At 36.7% G+C, this 26,853-nt stretch overlaps 1 protein-coding gene and 1 non-coding gene across 3 annotated transcripts in view; both read right to left on the bottom strand.

Moving 5' to 3' along the window:
- Positions 1–348: 348 nt before the first annotated feature.
- Positions 349–26,853, bottom strand: part of REL (REL proto-oncogene, NF-kB subunit) — a 47,568-nt gene continuing 21,063 nt past the window's right edge. For both annotated transcript variants that reach the window (XM_012477259.2, XM_012477260.2), the window contains exons 5-10: positions 13,717–13,857; positions 12,377–12,481; positions 12,066–12,278; positions 10,305–10,373; positions 9,786–9,854; positions 349–8,680 (exon numbers count right to left, since the gene is read on the bottom strand). In XM_012477259.2, the coding sequence (XP_012332682.1) occupies positions 7,902–8,680; positions 9,786–9,854; positions 10,305–10,373; positions 12,066–12,278; positions 12,377–12,481; positions 13,717–13,857 (1,376 nt within the window). In that variant the 3' untranslated portion in view covers positions 349–7,901. The remainder of the gene's footprint in view (positions 8,681–9,785; positions 9,855–10,304; positions 10,374–12,065; positions 12,279–12,376; positions 12,482–13,716; positions 13,858–26,853) is intronic.
- On the bottom strand, positions 19,633–19,771 carry LOC135269876 (U4 spliceosomal RNA). The gene has a single exon (XR_010338115.1). It is a non-coding gene; the product is annotated as a U4 spliceosomal RNA (small nuclear RNA).

The raw sequence follows: 26,853 nt of genomic DNA, 5'->3' as shown, positions 1-26,853 counted from the left end.
TGAGGATGGTGGGAAGGCTGCCATCTGCAAGCCAGGAGGAGAGCCTCAGCAGAAACCATCCTGGTACCCCTGATCTCGGACTTTCAGCCTCTGAAAACAGATTTTTGTTGGTTAAGCCAAAAAAGGAAAAAAGAAAAAAAAATCTTTAAAAAAGGCACTTCAGTACTCTACAAAATTATCATTTCAAGGGACAGTTACATATGCAACCATATTCAGCAAGAGCATTCCATAGAAAAATGCCTGATGTTTCTAAGCAACCAAAACTACCTTTTCCTGTTAGGAAGATGCTATAAAAATGAAGAAAATCTGATTGATATTTTAAAAATCAAATAGCAACAAAATTTTAGCAAGTGTTTTAGAATTTTTTCCATTTATTATATTACCAAGAAAAAAATCACTGTATACAAAGATATTACAAAGGTAATAAAATATTCTTATAATAGATGGCATATTGGCATTTTAAAAACAATTGCATCTTGATACTAAACCTAGCATTAAATAATTGAACAGTACCTGAGAACTTTAAAAAAATCACTTTCATCAGTGCCTCCAAATTCATTTCAGTCATTAAGCATATACAAATATTCAGCAAAAAAAATAGAATTTTGATATTCTGCTGGGATCTAGATTCATCACAGCCAAAGGTATTTTAAGTACATACTTGTAAAACAGAATTCACTTCTAAAGGGTTCACCTGGTTCAAACTGTGCTTCTAAGAATGCTCGTTACCCAAAAGCTTTGTTTTCCTTGCCACATCATCTTAAAGCTACCTGAACTGTGTGACAGTGACCAACATTATCACCTAATTACCTGCCCAGTAAAAATCGAGTGTATCACCAATGAAGTCTCATGAAATTCAGTTCCACAAATGGATCCCCAAATATTCCAATCTTATCTATGTTTTATTACATCTTATGGAAAACTATGTTTTGATTAGATAATATTCAGTTTAAGAGGAAAAATGGGCAAGATGAAGGTTTGATACTTTTACCCAAAATTTGTATTTCATTTACTTGCTGATTTCCCTGAAAACTCAATTTGTTGAAGAAGTAACATTCTGTACTAACTACTGTGTATTACTATTCACACACAGGTGTTTAATTAATTTTACTTGTAAATCTTTAAATTTTTGAAAGCCCAGTTGTAAACTAAAGTTGTAGAAACAAGTGATAAGAATATTAGAGGATGATACATTCTACATCTTTAAATAGATAAGTACTAGTAGGTGCTATTTTTCCTAAAGCCATAGACATTTAGAATAAACAGAGTGATTACTTTTTAAAATTTTGATCTGTATTTTGTTTATTAATAGGGCATGAGTGGTTTTGTCTGTGCTTTTTGCATGCATGAGAAATATTACAGACATGATTACTTTCGAAACTCTATCTTACTCACTGTTAACCTTGTGCTGAACTAAACTTTGCTAAGATGTATTAGTTAAAATATTGATTTGACTATGTCTTAGACAAAAAAGGTATAAAACTAGATACAGACAACCCATACATTTATCTCTGATTAGTCACCTATTTCTGGGCTTATAATAAATGATACATTTCCTGTTACATGTGATACAAAAAGCATTCTAATTTTTCCCCTTTCATAGTCAACGTCTGAAAACAAAACAGATGAGAAACCTTTCAGTGGTTAACTTCATTAGCTGAGATTCACTTTTAGGAAAAGTCAAACCACTCTCAATTCATAACCAACTTTTACAAATAAATTAGGGGTCGCAAAATTTCAGAACTAAAGTCATTAAAATTGGCCATACCTTCACTAATCAATAAGAAATGGTTCTGTAAAAATAAGGCCAAAATAAGGCTCTCCAGATCTGGGCAATAACTATTCTAATGAGAAATCCATCTCAGGTTTCTTACTAAAGAATCGAATCCATAATTGTTCTCACTCTGCTCTGTACAATATAACTAGAAGGAATGTCTGAATTAATCAGGGCCACAGAATATACAGATATTGGTTTATTAACAATATGATTAGCACTGCATAATTTACAGTGTTTCTTCTTATGTACCGTTTTATTTAGCACAACACAACCTGTGAGGTAGTAGGCTGGTTATTACCTGACTAATAAGTTCCTATTCTTTCCATTTCTCCAGGCTATTTAATAGTATGTGATGATCCTTCAATAAATCAACTAAAGATATAACAAATTATTTGAGGCTACTAGGCAGCCTGGATCACCAATTCCAAGTCTTTTTTTTTTTTTTTTTGAGACAGGGTCTTGCCTAGGCTGGAGTGCAGTGGCGCAATCACTGCTCACTACAGCCTCAACCTCCTGGGCTCAAGGAATTCTCCCACCTCAGCCTCCCTAATAGCTGGGACCATAGGCATATGTCACCATGCCTGGACAATTTTTTTATTTTTTGCAGACAGGTTCTTCTTATATTATCCAGGCTGATTGAACTCCTGGGCTGAAGCAATCCTCCCACCTTGGCATCCCACAGTGCTGAGATTACAGGCGTAAGCTCAGCTGGGCATGAGATTACCATGCCCAATGCCCAGCTCCATGAACTCTTAAAATGGAACTATCATGAGTTTTCCTGAAGTATTAGGTTAGAAGATGACAACCGAACTGTTTCTGTTCACTATAGTTGTGAGAGGCCCAGTTATTTAAAAGGCCATTAAGATTGAAAACAGAATAGATTTAGAGATATAGGTACAGATTGGGAAGGGTCATAAAGGAATTTCTAGGGTACTGGAAATGTCCTAAACATGGTGGTGACATAGGTGTTAACATACATAAAAATTCATTAAGCTGTACATTTAAAATTAGTCCACTTTATGCATTTTACTTTACATGTATTATCCTTGCAAAGAAAAAGACTGACATCTTTGAGAGCAAGAGTTTTTGTCTTATTCACCTCTGTATCATTTTCAACATGGTGCTTTGCACATTAGACATTCAAAAAATGTGATATTAAGATTGATTACATCAATACTGGAGTGTCTGTATGTTTAGGTGCTGAGGCTGAGAAGTATATGAGGGAGACTTGAGATTAAACCTGCCACATAAAGTGGAGAGAAGTAGCAAGGTCAGGGCTATGAAATAATCCTAAAAACTTTAAAATTTCTACATAATACAGTTGACACTACTATTCTTAATAGAGCTGCTTTCAATCTCAAAGGGCTGCGGGGTGTGTGTGTGTGTGTGTGTGTGTGTGTGTTTTAAAAAGGGAAGTGGCAGGTCAAGGAACAGAGGTGTATTTCACAAGACTTAAGTAATCTTGGCATTGCTGCTTTTCCTGCCAGAAAATCATTACCTTTGCCTTTAAAAATCATTTCCATATACATTTTAATAATCACTCCTATGTCAATTTCATCCTTCCTCCTCTAGTGATAGCTACCATTTATTCAGTAATTTTATCTATCCTTCTCTAATAATGGCTACCATTTATTCAGCACCAACTAGTATACTGGGGACTATGCTGGGTGCTGGAGTCCTAAAGACAAATGAGACAAACACTTAAATGAGAGGATATCCATAATACAGGCATGTACAAAGCTTCGCCTCAACCTGGGAGGCAGGACTAAGCTTCATAGAGAAACCCAGTCTTCAAGGATGTGTTCTAGTTGCAGAAGAGCGGAGGCAGAGTGGGTAACATGTTAAAGGTATGAAGGCCTGAGAGAATTGTTTTCTTTCAAGGAATGCTAACTATGTAATAAGGCTTAGGGTGAACGTGCTATTTTAACTGGAACATATGGAAAAGATTATTACTAGGGACAAAGAATGAAGGCCTTTACTAAGAAAGCAGCAAGAGGAAGCAAGCTCAAAAGGACTTGATGATTAAGTATGAATGACGGAGAAAAAGAATACAACACTTTGAGGTTCCTAGTATCTTGAGTGGCATGGTAAATGTGTAATGCCATTATAAGGAAGGTAAAGAATGCAAGATGGGGAGCCAGTTTATTAGGGCATTCAGGTGGCATGAGTGAAAACTGAAGCTGTGGGCTCTGACAAGATCATCCAGGGGGAAAAATAGCACCAACTGAGGGGAGGGGTCGAGACTCTTGGGAAATAAGTCTCAGAGAGGAATCTTGTCTACCACAGAACACCCAGAGAAGTGTCCAAAGAGGGAAGTCTAGGGGTTATCAACAAGTCAAGCAGTGTTAGGACTGATAAAAGACATGAGATTTGACAAGCTGGGCAGTCTCGGCTCATCTTTCTTAGAATATCATTAAAAGATTGTAGGAGTTAAAGATACAGATCCCTGGGCTAAGGAATGACTGGGAAGGGAGAAAATGGAGGTTGGAGGCATTTCAGAAGTCAGGATGCAAAGTCAAGTGTCATGCAGGTGGTAGGAAAGGTTTTTTTTTTTTTGTCTTTCCTTTTAGTCTAATGAAGACATTTACCATGTTTATACAAAGAAAGGAAGCACTAAGTGATGATGTGAGGATAAAGTAAATACAGGCTGGGAGAGAAAGGAGGAGGAATTCAGTGCACAAGTAGAGTTCAGAAAAGTGCCTCAGAAACTAAAAGTAGGTGTTAAAAGAGCAGGTGAAAGCATAAATACATGTGGAGATAGAGGAGAAATGTTGTCAAATTCATTTTACAGTCTTTGATCAAAAAGTAGCACCTGAAAAATGAAAAATCCATTGGGAATATTCTAAACACAGATGTAGCAGAATCTTAATTCTGCTTACACAGGGAAAACTAGCCAACTAGCCAAACTGCAAAATTAGCCAACACTTATTTAGCTTAAAAAAAAAAAAAAATCCATGTAGCTATTCTAACAGTCAGTGTTTAAACTAACTGGTGCTAATGAACACAAAACTATGAGATTCCGTATTTAAAAAAACCTCCCCACCTGTCCATCACCATCTGGAGACATCCTGGGTTCATATTTTAAACAGGAAAGAAATTGTGTCTTCAGGTCTTTCTTTCTCCCTGGTAAGTTCTGTTTATGTGATTATGATTTTTAAAATTTAATTTATATTTTTAAATAAAAAATTATTTTCTACCTTTTTTATTGAATTCTATGATTCTTGTGAGATTTCATCACTGCTGCTCATGAAAAATTTCTAAGACAGCAATACTTACTTTTGAAATCATAATTTCTGAGGAATATTAATGGTAATCAGTTAGGGTCTCTAATTCTTTTTTTTCCTTCCTGAACCATCCTGACCCCAAGTCTTATCTTGCTCTCTTCCGTATTTCCCAGTATCAGTTAACTGAGAATTTTTGTTTGCATGGCATTCCTACATTCCCCAATTTGACTGAAATGATTAGTGTATGGAAAGTTATGGTTTGGTTAGACATCGTGTAAGTAAAATGACAGACTGTTTCTTGCTACGAACATACTCAACATTTAGGGCAGGTTCTAGTTGTAAAACAAACTAGGTCTTTAATAAGTTAATTACTTAGCATAATAATTCCATCACAATTAAGATTACTGCCTAACTTTAATCTGTAATAATAAAATATAATGATCTAATTAACCCTTACAATGTCTTTGGGAAATAAAAGGGTAAAATAAATAATTTTATAGCAAACAAAAACTACTAAAATAGTTACTAAAATGTAACTATGCTTTGAAGCACAAGTAAAAGGTTTCTAAATGCCAGAATTACCAAGTCAGGAAAGAAAAACAGCAAACAAAGTATAATGTTACAGCTACAACAACTCAGATAAGTATGTAGAAACAACTAGGAAACACTGAGAATTTCAAATCTGATTAAGGAGCCAGCAGATATTACCCAGCACTCAGCTCACCATATGAGACAAGCCAAATGGATATGTGACGAGTCTCTTTTGTAAATCTTGTTGTAAATGTTACTCAGTCTGGAAGTTGCAATAAGCCTGACAATGTCAAAATGTGGATTTAGAGATTTTCAATGAACAGATGTTTTACCTTCCATAAGATCTCTTTTCATAAAAGGAAAAAAAAGATTACCCAAATTCTACCATCATTTTGCCACTGGGATTATTTTGCTTTCAAACAATTTGGATGACCATTATTATTCCTGGACTTGAATGTACATGATTCTCATAAACCCAATGTCACACTAAGTAAAACTGCAAAAATCATATACGTCTTATAATTACAGTTAATATTTCTTTCAAAAACCAAAGTTCTATTAGTAATACTTTTAATGTTCAATAAATATTTACTGAGTGTTTAATATAAGGCAGGCATTTTTCTACAAATTGGAGATTCAACAATAAAGCACAAAAATTGCTGTCCTTAGAAAGCTTATATTCCGGTATAGGAAAACAAACAATAAACAAATAAATGCTTAGTAAAGTCAGATCACGGTAAGTGCTACGGACATACATAAAGCAGGGGGGACAGAGAATGCTGATGTACATATAGTCAAGGAAGACCTTGCTCAGGTAACAGTGGAGTGACACCTGAAGGATGTAAAAGAATGAACTATGCATTTTTCTGAGAGAGAACATTTGAGGGAGAAGGAATACCAAGTACCGGAGTCCAGGGCAGGTGCGTACTTGATGCTTTGAAGGGGAGCACTGAGGTCATGGTGCCTGGAGCTGCATGAGGATGGGAAATGGCAGAACCTGAAGTAGGACAGGGAGACTAGGCCTGCTACTTTTAAGGACTTTGACTGCTCTGAGACGAGAAGCCACTGGATGGTTTTGAGCAGATGAATGGAATGAGTTGACTTATTTTTAAAATAATCACTCTGGCTACTTTAAACAGACTGTAGGGACTCAAGGATATAAGGAGAAGTTTTGTAGATGATACCTTCAATCCAGGGAAGAGATAGTGGCTTGGAAAAGGATGTTAATAGCAGAGGTCAAAAGAGGTGGTCAGCTTTAGCTATGTTGTGAAGGTAGGGTCTACTAGATTTGCTAACGGATTGGATATGGGAGCTAAAAGAAGAATAAAGGATGACTCCAGGATTTTTGGCCTGAGCAACTAGAAGCATGGCATTGCCATTTACTGAGTTGGGGAAGACTGAAGGAGAAGCAAGTTTGGGAGGGAAGACCAAGAATTCAGTTTTGGATATGGTGAGTGTGAGCTTTAATTCGATTTCTATATAGAGATGTCAAATAGGCAGTTTTATGAGATCACAGGGAGCAAGGACGTTTAAGAAAGGCGAATGGTCCAAGGAAACTTTTTCCCCTTAAAAAATATGAGTGTAAAGTTAAAACCATAAGTAACTTTAAAGGCATAGATTGAAATAGTATAAAACGTAGAAAACCTCCCATACCTTGAAAGCTCACTTCAACTGCCTTCTGCCCAACTTAACATTTTAAAGACATTTTGATACACATACAAACCTAAGAAACTCCAAGAAGCCTAAGAAAACCCCTTAGGGGTTACCTTGGCCCATGGGCCTCAAAAATAAGAAATTAAGTTTTTCAATGGCATAGCCATTACAAGTTTTATCTTAAATTTGCTTGAAATTTAAGAATACATTAAAACATTATAAAAAGAAATATAAAAAAGCATTTTTCTTTGAGACAGAGTCTCACTCTGTCACCCAGGCTGGAGTGCAGTAGTGAGATCTCAGCTCACTGCAACCTCCGCCTCCTGGGTCCAAGCAATTCTTGTGCCTCAGCCTCCCAGGTAGCTGGGAGTGCAGGTGTGCACCACCATGCCCACCTAATTTTTGCATTTTTAGTAGAGATGGGGTTTTGCCATGTTGGCCAGGCTGGTCTTGAACTCCTGGCCTCAAGTGATCCACCTGCCTAGGCCTCCCAAAGTGCTAGTATTACAGGCTTAAGTTCCTATGCCCAGCCTCTGAGTTGTCTTTTTATGACAGCTTCCAATTTTGTGTTCACTACGTCCAAAGTTGCATGCTTCTTCCCTGAAAAAAGTTTTTTTATATTCTCAAATACAGTATTATATTCCCAGTCAGACAAATACAAAATGCTGCACCTACACAGGTGATACCAAGACTTAAAAGGATTTAAATCTTGCAAGTTATACTTGAAAAAATTCATATGGAAAGGAGTCACTCAATTGCTCATTTTGCATACTGCCAATACCTGAATACTGACTACCTTGAACAAAACTATGACTGTCTGGATTGGTACTGTTTGATGGTCCCGACTCATTTATCATGCTGTTATCTGCACAACTGAAATCAGATCCCTCAAATGCATCTGATTGTGAAACAAAAACAGTAGTATTGGAATTGGCGCCTGCTGACATATTGGAAGAGGGCATCTGGTGGAGCTGTCTCAAGTCTCTTGGGTCTAACACTGAATTACATGAGGGGTTTTCAAGATTCATGCTCAGAAGTCTTGGATTGTCAGTCTCTCCCACGCTATCATTGCTGGTTGTCATCATATTCACAGAACAATTTGACAGCATGTTGGGATCAGAAATACCATATAAATCGGCTGGTGGCATGGATGACGCTTCCATTCCGACTATGTCGTCAGCATTGTTATAAATGCAAGCATTAGAAACATTTAAATCATTCTCAATAGGTATTCCCAGGAATGGTGGGATACCTTGTGAGTTAGAAGGAAGTGTTCCTGTTGAAAAACTGCTCAGTGGATTTGTATTGACTAAGCGTGAGGTGGGGTGGGCCACTGATGACCAGCTTGAAGAAGGCAGAGGTGGCATTGAGGCATGACGTGACAATCCACTTGAGATGTGCCCAAGTGAGGGATAGTAGGATTCTGCTTGATTTGAAACCCCAGTAGGTCTGGGCATTTCTGTTGCAACTGCACCATGAGAAAACAAGTTTGGTTCTGTGGGAGGAAAAATTTATTTTACAAAATTAAAATAAACAAAATTATAAAAGTATTATTTCTGAATTAAAATTGCATATGCACACAAATAAATACACAAAAAAATGTCAAGGAAACCAATGTAAGATTTCAAATAAAAAATGTAAAAAGCACTAAAATTATTACACAAATCCAAAATGAAATTCTGTAACATACACTGTTTACAAATACAGATAAAAATGATTTTAGCAAGTTACTTTGGCATATGTACTTTCACTCCAGTTAAATGAAAATCTAGCTTCTGAGGCTCTATAAATGTATTTTTGAAAACTGGATGATAAATATTAGAATTATAATTAATGGGACTCCAAATAATCAAAATCATCTCTTACTCTCCACTTTTAGGAGAAAATGGAAGGATGGAGAAAACACTCATTAGGGATAATAAGAAAATACACAACTTTTAAGATATATTATGATACAATCCTAAGAGACTACAAAATTCACAGTCATAAAAAATTCTGTATTTATTTACATATTATACAAATGCTTGACAACCTAAACCAGGAAAAAGAACTGATTTAAGAATGTAAGGGAGTAGAAAGGACTTCTAATTAGCCCGTTAGCCCTTGGTTGAATTATCTAAACTAGGGATTGGCAATTTTTTTTTCCTGTAAAAAGTCAGATAGTAAATATTTTAGGCTTTATGAGCTATATACAGCCTCTGTTGGAACTTTTCAACTCTGTTGCCATGATGTTAAAAAAGCAGTTTAGACACAGTATTTAATCAAATATTCATGGCCGTGTTCCAGTAAAATTTTATTTATAAAAATTGGTAACTAACCAAATCAATAACAATTTTTCCATAACATGATGTGATTAATACAACTGCTACTGTATAAAAAACATGTTATTTCTTGAACAATAAATCCCGAAAACACAATCTGTTTCTAACACAACTTTCAGAAGCCATGTTCAATTCATTCTATACTGAAACCAAGAAAAATCTGAAGGAGAGAAAATTTTCAAAAAAGCAGTTATTCATTCCTAAATACAGAATTCCAATATATTGTGCCAAGTTCTGGTCTTTCTGATCACAAGAAATATGCAACAGGAAATAAAATACCTTTTTTGATGTATCTTCCTTCTCCAATTGATCCAAGGGGACCAGATCTTGATCTCTCAGGAAAATTAACTGTTAGGATAAAGTTTTTCCATTATTAAATATAATTTGAAAAATAACACTATCAGTTAAAATTTGAAAAACCGGCTAGGGGTGGTGGCTTCCGCCTGTAATCCCAGCACTTTGGGAGGCCAAGGTGGTAGATCATGTGAGGTCAGGAGTTCAAGACTAGCCTGGCCAACATGGTGAAACCCCATCTCTAATAAAAATACTAAAAATTAGCCAGGTGTGGTGGCACATGCCTGTAATCCCAGCTACCCAGGAGGCTGAGGTAGGAGAATTGCTGAACCTGGGAGGTGGAGGTTGCAGTGAGCTGAGATTGCCCCACCGCACTCCAGACTGGGTGAAAGACAGACCCTGTCTCTACTAAACAAAAACAAAACAAAAATAAAATTTGAAAAACTGAGTAAAGCAAATAAAACAAAACCTATTTAAATATGAATCAATCCAAAATATTCTTACCATGATCCTGCCACAGTTTCTGAAAAAGCAGAGTTGTCTTTTGTTTCTTTGATTTATTGCCGTAAGTATCTGATTAGAAAGAAACCAGGAAAGCAGGTAAAAAATTAAACTCTCCATTAATAAACAAGTATTTTATTCACATATAGAAAATGTTTTCAATAAATATGTATATAATTTGGATTTAATAAGTATTACAGAATATGTCCCAAATTAGTACTATCAGTAGTAAAGGATATTTTTCTCTTGGTAGAAAATTGTTTAAAGTAATCCTAGCACTTTGGGAGGCCAAGGCAGGTGGATCAGTTCAGTCCAGGAGTTTGAGGCCAGCCTGGGCAACATGGCAAAACCCTGTCTCCACAAAAAACACAAAAATTGGCCATGCACGGTGGCTTATGCCTGTAATCCCAGCACTCTGGGAGGCCGAAGACGGTGGATCACCTGAGGTCAGGAGTTTGAGACCAGCTTGGCCAACATGGTGAAACCCCATCTCTACCAAGAATACAAAATTAGTTGGGTGTGGTGGTGCATGCCCATAGTCCCAGCTACTCGGGAGGCTGAGACAAGAGAATCACTTAAATCGGGAGGCAGAGGCTGCACTGAGCCGAGATCATACCACTACGCTCCAGCCTGGTCAAGATAGAGCAAGACTCCATTTCAAACCAACAAACAAACAAAACCCACAAAAATTAGCCTGGTATGGTGGTGCACACCTGTAGTCCCTGGTACTCCAGAGGCTGGGGTGGGATGATCACCTGAGCCCAGGAGGCTGAAGCTCTGGTGAGTCATGATCATGCCACTGGACTCCAGCTTGAGTGACAGAGTGAGACCTTGTCTCAAAAAAAACCAAAACAAACAGTTTAAAATATTCATCTTGTTTTCTTATCATACAAGTCAATAATGTCAACGAATGCAATAAGGTTGGATAAGAAGTCAATATAGAGACTACTCTGAGTGGTAAGTGCACAAGGACAAAAATAGATCTTCAAAAATAAAATAGAAATTTTAATAAGTAGTTTAGATACTTTGAAATTATTCCATACTAATCAAACCTCTTTTTTTATTTTTGAGACAGTCTTGCTGTGTCACCAGGCTGGAGTGCAGTAGCATGATCTCGGCTCACTGAAACCTCTTCTTCCCAGGTTCAAGCCATTATCCTGCCTCAGCCTCCCAAATAGCTGGGACTATAGGTGCATGCCACCACGCCCAGCTAATTTTTGTATTTTTGGTAGAGACGAGGTTTCACTATTGTGGCCAGGGTGGTCTCCATCTCTTGACCTTGTGATCCGCCCACCTTGGCCTCCCAAAGTGCTAGGATTACAGAAGTGAGCCACTGAGCTTTGCCCAAACCTCTTTCTTAAGAAAGAAATGCAGAGACCAGCCTGGCTAACATGGTGAATCCCCATCTCTAATAAAAACACGAAAGTAGCTGGGTGTGGTGGCACGTGCCTATAGTCCCAGCTAATTGGAAGGCTGAGGCAGAACTGCTTGAACGCGGGAGGCGGAGGTTACAGTGAGCTGAGATTGCACCACTGCACTCTAGCCTGGGTGATAGAGTAAGACTCAGTCTCAAAAAAAAAAACCACAAAAAACCAATAAATGAGATGTAATGAGCATAAAGAAAAAAACCCAACGGAAAGCTTCCAGGAAAAGAAACACAAATTATGAATATATATAGCTGTATTTAAATGAATCTTACAAGAAGATGTTATTAGCAGGACCACTTTAAGAAATATATAAATTATTACCAGCATAATGTCATACCCTTTTCATCTGGCAGATATCTAAAATCCATAGATTCACTAACTTCCTGGTCAGAAGGTCTCCGCAACTGCATTTTTACTGTTACAGGTTCTGTGATAACTTTGCAATACGGTGGAGTTTTAAAAACAATGGCTACTTGACGGTGTACATCAGCTTGTGAAAAGATGCCTTTTGCTTCCCAGTCGTTCAACACAAAACGAACTTCTATGTCATCTAGTAAATAAAAAACAAAAGAAACAGTAATGGGAAAACAAAGTAACTGCATCTATTAATCTAAATTTTATTCTAAATTCAATGAAATAAATAAATACCTTTCTGAACTTTGTCACAAAGTAGAAATATTTCATCTCCTCCTCTGACACTTCCACAATTCTTGTTTACACGACAAATCCTTAATTCTGCAGTATTTGGAGCACCTAAATATAAAGGATTTTCAAAAAAAATGAGTTGCTTTGTAATATTTTATTCCTTTTTGAAGGGAAGAATTTGAGGAAAACCATTCACAGAATAAAAGTTTTAGTGTATAAATGAAGGACACTAAATACACTAATCAACTATATTTGTCCACTTCCTTTCTAACTGCTTTACTTTAGACTTGTGACTTCATTTCTAGGTAATGACATATTCTCTAATTATAGCTCCCTGCTTCTAAATTCTGATTCTGCCAATCAATCCTACACAATTGTCACCAGATTAATCTTCATAAATCATGGCCATATCCCTACAGCAATACAATTTTCCGTATGGCAATACATCTCCTTATGGCAATACAACTTTCATGCTTCCTACTATCTGGCTGTAAGATTATAATCATTATCCCTGGCATTTAAAGCTCTACATGTTAAGGATACTCTGATCTACCTTTATAGACCTATGTCTCACTACCCTACATGTAAAACAGGTATAGCTATACACCATTGGTGGATGTATATATAGATGCCTATGTACACACACATACACATACACACACACACACACACACACAGAGCATTTTGGGGGGAAGTTTCATAATCTTCTAAAACTAGATATATCCATATCCTTTGATCCAGCATTTGCCATGCAGTGAGCCATGATTGCACACTGCACTCCAGCCTGAGTGACAAAGCAAGACCCTACACTTCAAAAACAAAACAAAACAAAACAAGCCCCTATAAAAAAACATATACTAGAATATGTATTGCAGTACAGTTAGGGCAAAAATAAAAAATGAGAAAAGAAACAAAATGAATGTCTTGTAAGAGGGTAATTAATAAAATTGTGATATAACTAATAATGAAATATGCTGCTACTGAAATGAATAAGGTGACTGAAAGGAAAATGTTCAAGATATATGGTAAGAAAGTTAGTTTTTAAAACAATCATCACTTATGATTTTTTTTAAGTTGCCAAAATTGTACTATGTCAAAAATGATGATGACAGTGTATTTGTGTATACATAGGAACAAGAAACTGGTAAAATATGCACCTAAGGATAGTGATTATCTCTGGAGAATGAGATTCGAGATTTACTCTCTGTTATAATATTTCTGTAACTTCTGGAAGTTTTCCTGTCATAAATATATTGTTTTTCTAATTACCAAAATACTTTTAAGAATTAAACTATTACAAAAAACAAGTTAAGACTACAAATACAAGAAAATGAAATACTTACGGTTGTCATAAATTGGGTTCGAGACAACAGGAGGAAGAGCAGTTGTTAAATTACCATGTTCATCAGGGAGGAAAACTTGAAAACATAGTCTCACCACATTGAGGTCACAGTCTTCAATATCAATCAGCTGTTTTTCAGGCACTGAATAGTTTAAAAAAAAAAAAGAATTATTTTTAAGAATGTAAAATAGTTGGCTGGATGCAGTGGCTCAAGCCTGTAATCCCAGCACTTTGGGAGGCCGAGGTGGGCAGATCACGAGGTCAAGAGATTGAGACCATCCTGGCCAACATGGTGAAACCCTGTCTCTATTAAAAATACAAAAATTAGCTGGGCGTGGTGGCATGCACCTGTAGTCCTAGCTACTTGGGAGGCTGAGGCAGGAGAATTGCTTGAACCTGGGAGGTGGAGGTTGCAGTGACCTGAGATTGTGCCACTGCACTCCAGCCTGGCACCTGGTGACAAAGTGAGACTGTCTCAAAAACAAACAAACAAACAAGAAGTAAAATAGTCACATAGACCTCAAGTCCTGCTAGGTCCTCCTCCCTGCCCATTATAGCCAATAACCTTGAATAGCATCCAAATCTGTACCAATAGAAACAGAATAGTATACAATCTCAAGATTGCCTTTTACCATTCTTATCAAGTAGTCACTGTCTAACAGTATTTGAAAAAAATACAGCCATGTTCAGGAAGTAACTATCACCTCACCTGGGATTTAAAGCAGACTCCCAAGTTGACACTAACAACAAATCAAAGTTTCAAAAAACAGTTGCAGGTTTGTACACAACAAAGAATGGCATTTACTTATTCATTCAACAAGTATGTATTTGGTCCAGTTGTTGTGTTAAGGACTCTGTAAATTATCTCCTAAATCTGTACAAGAATTACTTTCATTCCCATTTTACTAATGAGGAACTGAATTTAATTAATTTTTTTGAGATAGGGGTCTCACTCTGTTGCCCAGGATGGAGTGCAGTGATATGATTTTGGCTCATCCCAACCTCTGCCTCCCAGGCTCAAGTGATCTTCCCACATCAGCCTCTTGAGTAGCTGGGACTACAGGCACATGCCACCATGCCCAGCTAATTTTTCTACTTTTTTGTAGAGATGGGGTTTCACTATGTTGGCCAGGATAGTCTCAAATCCCAGGCTCAAGTGATCCACCTACCGTGGCCTCCCAAAGTCTTGAGATTATGAGCGTGAGCCACTGTACCTGGCCTGGAATTTACTTTAAAGAAATGAATTACTTGCCCACAGTTTAACAGTGGTAGGGTGGACATGTGAACTCAAGTCATCGAATTTAGAGCCTATGCTTTTAAAGATTGAACTCTATTAGAAAATTGTATATATGTTATACATAAAAATGACATACACAAGAATATCTACTAAAATGTGGATCAACATTTTAAGTATGAAATACCAAGAAACAAAAAAAATGTACGATAGCTAGTTTCCATAAGAAATTTTATGTGCAAATTAGCTTTGCTTAAATTTTTCTCATTAAAAATTTTGCAATTCTATAGAACTAGAAAAGCTCATGATAGAATATAGTATAATAGTTTGTTAAATTAATAATTGAACCAGAAATCCAGTTCCAAAAGAAAATACTGCCTTTTCAAATACCATAAGCTATAGCAATAACATTTATATTTTTAAAAAGCATGACATGCACATTATTTATATAACAATTTTACCTTGCAAAGTATTAAATTTTAAAACACTAAATTTAGAAACATAGTTAAGCCCGAATTCCTTATTTTACATGTAAAAATAAAAATGATAATGTATTTTGTACTGTTTTTTTATTTAATGACATTGACAGTCTCCATAGCTATCACAACATTTAGAATTATCCCAGTATTAGTATTCTTATGTCTAACCTTTGAAAGAGTGTATTAAAACACATCTGTATAATTAAAAGGTCAAAATGTTATGATACCAACACCTGTATTACAGCAGCATACTTTACTGCCTATTGTGTAGGCAGTATGAGAGCTACCTCTTCCAAATCCATTTTTACAGCATTATAAATGTAGAGTTCAAGATACTAGTGTCTTTCAATTGCAAAGATGAGTAATCAATATGCAAAAAAGATAATCTGGCAGCTAGATGTTCCTGATAAGTTTAAAAACAAACCTATGTGAACTCTGTGAATGGATAAACAAACTGTGGTAGAGTCCTACAATGGGGGCCGGGCGCGGTGGCTCAAGCCTGTAATCCTAGCACTTTGGGAGGCCGAGGCGGGTGGATCACGAGGTCAAGAGATCGAGACCATCCTGGTCAACATGGTGAAACCCCGTCTCTACTAAAAATACAAAAATTAGCTGGGCATGGTGGCGTGTGCCTGTAATCCCAGCTACTCAGGAGTCTGAGGCAGGAGAATTGCCTGTACCCAGGAGGCGGAGGTTGCGGTGAGACGAGATCGCGCCATTGCACTCCAGCCTGGGTAACAAGAGCGAAACTCTGTCTCAAAAAAAAAAGAGTCCCACAATGGAATAAACTCACCAATAAAAGAGAACAAACTATGGATATATACCCCCAAATGAATGTATCTTAAAACCATGCTGAGCAAAAGAAACTAGATACAAAAGTATACTGTATGGTTTCATTTATATGTAATTTTAGAAAAGATTAACCTCCAGTGACAGAAGGCAGATTAGTAATTGACTGAGGCAGAGGCAGGGTAGGGAACTTAGCAAGAAGGGGACAAAGGTAATTTTAGTGGGTAATGGAAATGTCCATAGCTTGATTGTTACGTGGCAGGATATATTTGGGTAGATTTTATTGTCTCTTAATAAAAGTTGATTTTAAATATTTTTAAATGGTACATAAAAGAAAAATAAATTAACTGGTCAATAAGCCAAAGTTTAAAAATATTTAGTCACACAATGTTCCATTACAGAGAAGAAATTCTACCTACTTCTCAAAAAAAAAAATCAGTGTTAATGAGATTTTGCTTTGAATCTTCTCAATGTGTGGAAATACAATTACTACTGCATCAGAATCACTTTCATCTCTGCACAATGTGGTTAAAAACCACTGACAGGCAAGAATCATGACAGATACCTGTTTTTACCCAATGCAAGATTTAGTGTAAGGCTGAAAACCCAGCTCAAAGCTTATTTTTTATAAAGCCTAACTTCATCCTCTGCAATGGAAGTAATATTTCTCCCTCTAGATCAGTGTAAGACTTGACCTACACCTTTATTATGCATTTAAAAGTTTTAAAATCTTATATAATAATTTATGTATGCCTCTTCTATCCTATTAGACAAAGTTTCAAATGAAGTCAGAAGGGGTGTCTGACATATCTCCACTAGGCAAGGAACATAGTGGTTTACATACATTTGATACTTAATATACATTTCCTCAATTAACTTAAATGACTGAAGAATTAATTAAAGGCCTATTGAACAACCAAGCATTTAGATATTTTTACAAGTTACTGAAGAAAGCATAAAGTAAAAGTTAACAAAAACAAATTCTACTTTTGGTAATGGCAGATGATAATATGTGAACTAGGACCAATTCGACCATGATAACTAATAAAGTGAACAAAATATGAAACAAAATTTCTGTAGTGATGTTAGAGAGCCAAGAAGGTCATGAAAAATCATGGGAACAAAATATGAGAGAAGAAAATCCAGAGTTCAGAATGAGAGGCCACTTTTATCTGAATATAGCCTGACAATTTTCTAAGAGATGGTTAAGAAGTTTGAGATGAACATTCAATAAAATACAGGGAAAAAATAAAGGACTTGAGAGTCTGTCAAGGATGTCGAATACGGTAAATACCCAAGACTTTTGGGGTTTGAGGTCTGGAAGAGCTATACCCTAAGAGTAAAGGTAACTAGAAACAAATCAGATCTCAGGGATGAAAACCCAACCACAAATAACCTAAATCATTCATTGATTTTAGGTGATCTGGAATTGCTAGTGTACCCAGCCACTAGCCAGAAGAAAATTTTCTGCAGGGAGATAATATTGTAGGACTAAAATCTTTACACTTTTTCACAGAAAATGACTGGTATTCTCTCTTAAATAACCAGACATATGAGGAGGCAAAATAAAATGATTGTTTTTTTAAAAAGAAAGCAACAGGCAATAAAAACATACCACAAAAGATCCAAATAATGAAGTTTTCAGACATTATTTAAAGTAACTATGCTTAATATATTCAAAGAATTAAGATTGAGAATTTACTGGAGAACTTGAAACTGAAAAAAAGGAATCAAATTCTAGAACCAAAAAATGTAATAAATTGAAATGAAGAATATAATCAAATTTATCAAAGGTTTTATAGAAAATACTTTGTATCTTTTTATTCCCCAAGGATTAAAATGTTTACCAACAGAATCTACCAAAAGTTTTTAAAGTGTGATTCACATTAAAGCCTTTAATCCATTTTCAGCTGATATTTATATATGATGTAAGGTAGGGAATCCAACTTAATTAAATAACTATTTTTTTTTCAAGCTTCATTTCTCAAACATCCTTTCCTCGTGATACGTCACGCCACCTCTGTCATACACTAAAGCTGCATATTTCCTTAGCTCTGTTTCTGGGCTCTCAATTCTTTTTTCTTTTTAAAATAATTATAAAAATAATTTTATAAAAATTGGGTGAATATGTAGATTTAAATTGACAAAAACGTATATTTAACAGTTTTGTCTTTTATAGATTAAAAGAAAGATTCTGAGGCTGGGCATGGTGGCTCACACCTGTAATCCCAACACTTTGGGAGGCCGAGGCAGATGGATCATGAGGTCAGAATATAAGAGACTATCCTGGCCAACATGGTGAAACTCCGTCTCTACTAAAAATACAAAAATTAGCTGGGCGTGGTGGCGTGTGCCTGTAATCCTAGCTACTAGGGAGGCTGAGGCAGGAGAATTGCTTGAACCAGGGAGTCAGAGGTTGCAATGAGCTGAGATCGTGCCACTGTACTCCAGACTGGTGACAGAGTGAGACTCTATCTCAAAAAACAAACAAACCAAAACAAAACTTTTGGGCAAAAATGAAATGAAATCTTTTTGAAATGATTTCTATTTTATAATACTTCTGAGCACTGTTGCAACTTCAGAAGATCTGTTATATTTTTAATTTCAAATCTGTTTATACACACAGAAGTCTTCACTTAATGTCTTCTAGGATGATGTCTATAGGATCTTGGAAATTGCAACTTCAAGTGAAACAACACATAATAAAACAAATTTTACCACAGGCTAATCAATATAAATAAGAGTTAAGTTTCTATGGCATACTTCTGGTCACAAAAATATCACTAAATTTTAAGTAAAGACCAAAACACTTGTAACATTAAATACTGAAATAAATGTGAGCCATACATACATTTAAGAAAGATTAATAAAAACAAGATAATTATTTACCCAATTATTCCAGTTCAGGGTCACAGGTGATTGGAGCCTTTTCTGGGCTCTCAATTCTACTCCAATGAGTCAATCTTTCTATCCTTAACCCAGTACAACACTGCCTTAATTGGTATTAATACTTCTCTCTGACGAGGTCAATTTCTCCTCATTGTTCTTTTTCTATAAAGTAACTGGTTCTTGTTTAGAATGATCATATTTAATGAAAAATCTTGCTAGGATTTTGTTTGGAATTGCATCGAATCTATTTATCAACTGGGGGAAAATGACATTTTTACAATATTACTGGAATACCTCTCAATTTATTTAAGTATTCTCTATGATCTCCTAATAAAATTTTATAATTTTCCCTAAAGAAATCTTGATTATCACTGCTTCGATTTGTTTCTATGTGCTTCATATTTCCTGACAATAATTGCTTTAATGATGTTTTCTAGTTATTTGCTGCTGACGTATGGAAACATGACTGATTTTTGTACATTAATTTTACATCCACTAACCCTTTTAAACTTCATTTTTTATTCAGTCTCCAAAAAGATTGTCAAAACTTGCCAATGCTGACTATACTGCAAGTCATGACAGCAGGGTATTCGGAAAAAGTTTTCAATTAGCAATAACCACTCCTGAGATAAACCTCATTGGCTATACTTCCAATGCAAAAAACTCACTCTTTTAAACTTATTTGAATAATCCATTTATGTAACTTTTGGGTTATCACTACAAATAACAATTTCAAATAATTACAGTTTTATTTCCTCATTTTTCAATCCTATGCCTCTACTTTTCAGGGGAATCTCACTGCACACTGGCTTTAATGCTCACTGCTCTGGCCATGATCTTCACTACAATGTTGTATAGAAGTGGTAAAAGTGTGCCCTGGTTTCTCATTCCCAACTTTAAAATCAATGCTTCTGATATTTCTCTTACTTAGGATAATGCTTGCTGTAGACTTTAATAAATACACATCATTCTATAATACAAAATGCAGTGTTTTATTCTGTAATGTGAAAATTAATACTCAGTTTTGTTTGTTTTGTTTAAGATGGAGTCTCACTCTGTTGCCCGGGTTGGAGGGCAGTGATGTGATCTTGGCTCACTGCAGCCTCTGCCTCCCAGGTTCAAGAGATTCTCATGCCTCAGCATCCCAAGTAGCTAGGATTACAGATGTGCACCACCACGCCCTGCTAATTTTTGTATTTTTAGTAGAGACAGGGTTTCACCATGTTGGCCAGGCTGGTCTGGAACTCCTGACCTCAAGTGATCTGCCCACCTTGGCCTCCCATAGTGCTGGGATTACAGGCGTGAGTGGTCACACTTGGCCTGATACTCAGTTTTAACATTTGCAAAAACTAACAGAGAAAGCATGAGACCAATCAAATTCTCTCAAATTCCTCTTAAACTAGTTTAAAATTTCACTTTGTACTTTGTCAAAAGAATATAAGGTAATAACTGTTCTTCTTCCTCTTTATGTTAAATGTTCAATCTACCTTTAGAAAGAAGTATTACTCCTTTAACTCTAAAATCAGTAGGTGTATAATGAGAATTTCATTTTTTGTTTTGTTTTGTTTTTTTTTTGAGACGGAGTTTCGCTCTTGATACCCAGGCTGGAGTGCAATGGCGCGATCTTGGCTCACCGCAACCTCCGCCTCCTGGGTTCAGGCAATTCTCCTGCCTCAGCCTCCTGAGTAGCTGGGATTACAGGCACGCGCCACCGTGCCCAGCTAATTTTTTGTATTAGTAGAGACGGGGTTTCACCATGTTGACCAGGATGGTCTCGATCTCTTGACCTCGTGATCCACCCACCTCGGCCTCCCAAAGTGAGAATTTTATTTTTAACCAAGAAGATATTATCATGCTATATTTTCTTCATAAGCAGGAATTAAATTTTTAAAATCAATTATGATATCTACTATAACATTTCTAAAATACCATCAAATACTACAGAAATAAAAATAAATAACATGGCAAAAATACACAGCATATGGAATAACAATTTTAAGTACTATGTCTCAGCCGGGCATGGTGGCTCATGCCTGTAATCCCAGCACTTTGGGAAACTGAGGCAGGAGGATCACTTGAGCCCAGGAGTTCAAGACCAGCCTGCGCAACATATAGAGACCCTGTCTCTACAAATAATAGAAAAAAAAAAATGAACTATGTCTCACTTAAGGAAAAATATAAAATTTAGTTATAATTAATTTACATTTTTGTTACTTAAAAGTATATAAAGTATTCTATATAGAATAATAAAAGCTGACATTTAAGTGTTCATGTGCCAGGCAAAAGGTAAAGGTGCTGGAAGTATATCATTAATTTACTCAACCTTTCAACATATTTACTGAGCATCTATTATGTGCTACCACAGCAAAATAAGTGTTAGATACAGATATAAAAAGATAGTACCTGACCTTAGTGAGAGGAGTATCTCACTAAGGTGAGATACATAAAAAAATAGATACATAAACTAAAATTATACAATACAACATGGAAAGTGTTAATAATGGAAGTATGTTCAAGCAATACTGAAAGCAAGAAAGTATACAAGTTTTGCCTTGGGTAATGAAAAAAAGCTTCGAAAACTCTGACTGCAATGACGACAGGACAAAGAAGTAGATATGAATCATTTTTTTCAAGCTTTAAGTTTTCAGTTGTAAGGAAAGGCTTTTTCTTGTATTAAACCAGACTTTAGAGATAAGAATCTATGTTGGACTACTTGTCTTACTAAACTGTATTCCCTTTCAGACTACTAAGTAATGTACTTTTCCCAAACTCAACTGTACAACAGCCTTTTACTCTCCTAACAACTCAAGATTCTCTATGTGGGAAAATAGTAAAATACCTAATAAAACTTAATTGCAAATTCTTTATTGTCAAAATCAATTTTATTGCACAAAATTTAATACAGAGTTTAGGTATTCTATGGGGTTTAATTGCCAATACTAGAAATTCTAATATTTCATTACTTAAATACATAATTAGAAAATGATATATAATTAAATTTTTTTTTCAGCTTTTGCAGTTAAGAGTCCTCTACAAAGTCTAACTGCCACTCTTGTTCTAGCTAAGTACACACTGTTAAAATCTAATACTGGAGTCCTTAATTAAATTCTTCACCCAATTTAGACTTTGGTACATTATTAGACAATTTGAATAATCCTTTACTTGAAGCCTCAACTTTGACAGTATTAGACTGCTTTATGCCCCATTTGCAAGAGACTGCTCCTTAGTTTTAAAGACCTAATGGCAAGAAAGATAATGATTGGCCTTAAAACACACTAGTTGGGGAATCTATTGTGTGCAGGTAGGAAACAAGAGTTCAAAGCACTTAGCTGAGAAGATATTTATATAACAGTAAAACAAATACATTGTTTAGGTGCCAAAGTGAAATGCAAACAACATTCCATCACAGACCTTGTCCACAATGAGCATGAAATTCATATCTGAAGACAATTCCTGAAGAATCAAATGATCTAACAGATATCACAAAACTTTCAATGATTAATTGCTAAGCATATGGTATAAATTAGGAAGCCATTACCTTAGACTTAAGAGAATTGAGAAGGCTTTCAGGGCATCTCAGCTAAGGAAAACAATTGTGATATTTTTGGTAGAAAAGTACAAATAAGACATGTTCATCCATTTATTCTTTCAACAGTTTTTTCTCACTGTCATCCAGCCTGAAGTACAGTAGCATGATCTCAGTTCACTGCAACCTCCGCCTCCTGGGCTCAAGTGATCCTCCCACCTCAGCCTCTGGAGCAGGCTGGGACTGGTAGTGCACACCACCATGCCCAGTCAATTTTTTTAAAAATTTTCTTCCAGAAATATTTTAATAAAAATTGGCCATTTCCAAGAAACACCTATTGCATGCCCATCAATAAGCCCAGCCAATTTTTTGTAGGGATAGGGTTTCACCATGTTGCCCAGGCTGGTCTCAAACTCCTAGACTCAAGTGATACACCCACCTTGGCCTCCCAAAGTGCTGGGATTACAGGCATGAGCCACCGTACCTGGCCCTTTCAACACATTTTAATTAAGTTTCTTCTCATGTGCCAGACGCTGGGCTAGGCGCCAGGGATACATGAAGATAGTCCTCATCATCCAGAATCTCACAATTTAGTGAAGGAAAAACATGTAAACAAAGTTATAGCAAATCATATTAGAAATATATACAGGTACTTTGGGAAAACAGAGGGAAGGTCTAGGAAGGCTTTAAAGAGGATGTGATTCTTAAACTCAGAGGATAAGTAAGAAAAATTCACCAGGCAGATAAGGGTATTCCATGCAAAGGAACTGCATGTATAAAAGCACAGAGGTAAGAAAGAACATAACTCTTCTAACAGCGCAGATAGTTCAGAATGGCAAAAACAAATAAGTGCATGTGTGCACTCACTGGTAGAGGAAGGAGGGGTAGGAAGTTGATGTAGAGAATGAAAGCTAGAATAGAAAGCAAGGATTTCATTATGAAGGACTTTGAAGCCATACTTGAGAAGCTGAACTCAGCATGTAGATCAGATCAGTTTCTCAAAGTCTACTCTGTGGATCACCTGCATCAGAATCATCTCAGATAGAGATTTTCAAATTGTAGTTTTGGAACCACTGGTTGTAAAATTAATTTAGGGGGCTAGGTAAGCACTAACAAAGCAAGAGAGAAAGAAAAAGAATTATAATTCAAGATGATTCTCACAATTCTCATGTGTTGTGGGAGGGACCTGGTGGGAGATAGTTGAATCATGGGGGTGGCTCCCCCATACTGCTCTTGTGGTAGTGAATAAGTGAATACTCAGCCTCCTGAGTATCTGAAACTACAGGCATGTGCTGCGATTTTAGAGAAAATGAGAATGATGCAAAAGTGGAAACCCCTGATAAAACCATCCTTCTCATTTTCTCTTGCTGCTGCCATGTAAGAAGTGCCTTTGGTCTCCTGCCATGATTCTGAGGCCTCCCCAGCGATGTGGAACTGTAAGTCTAATTAAACCTCTTTTTCTTCCCAGTCTCGGGTATATCTTAATAAACAGAGTGAAAACGGACTAATACATAGGGCATTGTTGTTGAAGGGTGTGGTGTATGTGCATGTGGATGTATTGAGCTGAAAAATAAAATCTATTTCTTACTGTGGGTCATGGTCAAAGAATTAAGAAATACTGATCTAGATGTTTGTTAAAATGCAGATTCCCAGCACACCTGTCTTTCAAGTCACCTGCTTGGCCCTCTTCCAAGTGTACTTTTCTTCCTTTCCTTCCTGCTCTAAAGCTTTTTAATAAACTTTCACTCCTGCTCTAAAACTTGCCTCAGTCTCTCCTTCATCTTCTGAGGAGGCAAGAACTGAGGCTGCTGCAGACCTGAACATATAACATACTTTGGTGCCTGGTGACTCAGATAAGTTATTATTTTAAAAATATTTTTTAAAATGCAGATTCCCAGGACCCATACCAGCCCTATTAAATTAGTGGAAGTATGGCCTGAAATCTACGTTTTTAACAAGTACTAAGATATTCCTATGCACATTCAAATTGAGAACCATGGCTGGGCATGGTGGCTCATGCCTATAATCCCAACACTTTGGGAGGCTGAGGCGAGCGGATCATGAGGTCAGGAGATCAAGACTATCCTTGCCAACATGGTGAAACCCCGTTTCTACTAAAAACTACAATAATTAGCTGGGCATGGCAGCACATGCCTGTAGTCCCAGAAACTCAGGAAGCTGAGAAGAAGAATTGCTTGAACCTGGGAGGCAGAGGCTGCAGTGAGCTGAGATCACATCAATGAACTCCAGCCTGGGTGACAGAGTGAGACTCTGTTTCAAAAAAAAAAAAAAGAACCACTACTGAAGGGCTCAGGGAAGGAAGGAATGTTTAAAAAAACAAGTACACAACAATGGAAAACATAAATAGTGGGAAGGATTAACTGGCAGAATTGTTCCTTCCCCAAATCAAAATTCATCCAGGCAGCATGGCAGAGTTGTTAAGACCATGACTTTAGAGTTCGGCTACCTGTGTTCAAATCCTAGCTCAATCACTCAACAGCTATATAACCTTGAACAAATTACTTTCCTGTTTTTTTCTTAGAGATGAGATCTTGTTCTGTAGCCCAGGCTGAAGTGCAATGGTGCGAACACCATTCACTGCAACCTTGACCTCCTAGGCTGAAGCAATTTTCCTTCCTCGGCCTCCTGAGTAGCTAAGACCACAGTTGTGCACCACTTCACCTGGGTCAATCAAAAAAAAAAAAAAAAAAAAAAAATAGTAGAGATGGAGTTTCACCATGTTGCCCAGGCTAGTCTCGAACTCCTGGACTCAAGTAATCCTCTCCACCGTGGCCTCCCAAAGTGCTGGAGTTACGGGCATGAGCCACCGTGGCTGGCCTACTTAACTTTTCAATGCTTCCATTTTCTTATTTATAAAATGGAGTTAATAATAGTACCTATCTCATCGGTTGTTATAAGGATTAAATGAAATAAAGTATATAAAGCACTTACTATCTACCAGGAACTATTTTTAGTGTTATTATGAGTATTCACTATTAATATCATGCCTGAGTTGGGCCCAAGAGCTCATGCCTGTAATCCTAGCACTTTGGGAGGCTGAGGCAAGCAGATCACTAGAGCCCAGGAATTTGAAACCAGCTTGGGGAATATGGCAAAACCTGTCTCCACAAAAAGATAAAAACTGTGGCCGGGTGTGGTGGCTAACACCTGTCATCCCAACACTTCGGGAGGCTGAGGTGGGCAGATCACTTGAGGTCGGGAGTTTGAGGCCAGCCTGGCTGACATGGTGAAACCCTGTGTCTACTAAAAACACAAAAATTAGCCGGGTATAGTGGTACACATCTGTAATTCCAGCTACTCGAGAGGCTGAGGCACGAAAATCGCTTGAACTCAGGAGGTGGAGGTTGCACGAGAATGGCTTGAACCTAGGAGGTTGAGATTGCAGCAAGCCGAGATTGTACCACTGTACTCCAGCCTGGGTGACAGAGTGAGACTCTGTCTCAAAAAAAAAAAAAAAAAAAAAAAAAAAAATTAGCTGGGCATGGTGGTGCATACCTGTAGTCCCAGCTACTTGGGACACTGAGGTGGGAGAATCACCTGAACCTGGGAGGTCAAGGCTGCAGTGAGCTGTGATCGTGTCACTGTACTCCAGCCTGGGCATCTCAAAAAACATCATGCCTGATTCTGAACTGCCAAAACTAAGAAAAAAATTCTACAGATAGAGTCTTCCTTTTTAATGCCTTTACCACTGGAGTCAGGGAACCTGCATATAAATTCCAGGTCTGCCACTTATATTTGCTGCATGACTTGGAACAGTTACATAACAAAAGCCTTGGTATTCTCTTCCATAAAGCAGAATTGTTTCCATGATTAAATAAAATAGTGTACATAAAGCACTAACGTTTACTCCCTGACATACAAGAAGTGCTTAATAAATTATAGCCATCACTTATAATTTCCTTGTTTTATATTGCATCTAGACTTACATGGCCTCTTTGATTTAAAAGTCTGGCCTATTAATTTGGCAATAAATCACAATTTTAGACGAGCATATTCTTGACCCAGAAATTTGCCACTTTCAAAAACTTATCCTCGGGAAATAATCACACAAGAGCTCAAAGTGTATATTCAGTAAAGCTTTAAAAACCAAATGAAAACAACATAAATGTTTTAGAACAATTAATAGAAAACTAAATAAACTGGGTACAGTGGCTTATGCCTGTAATCTGAGCACTTTAGGAGGCCAAGGCAAGTGGATTA

Source organism: Aotus nancymaae, unplaced genomic scaffold (genome assembly GCF_030222135.1).
Source record: "Aotus nancymaae isolate 86718 unplaced genomic scaffold, 86718_ANA_hifiasm-v0.15.2.pri h1tg000057l, whole genome shotgun sequence".
Classification (NCBI taxonomy): domain Eukaryota; kingdom Metazoa; phylum Chordata; class Mammalia; order Primates; family Aotidae; genus Aotus; species Aotus nancymaae.
This window is presented reverse-complemented; position numbering and strand designations above follow the sequence as displayed.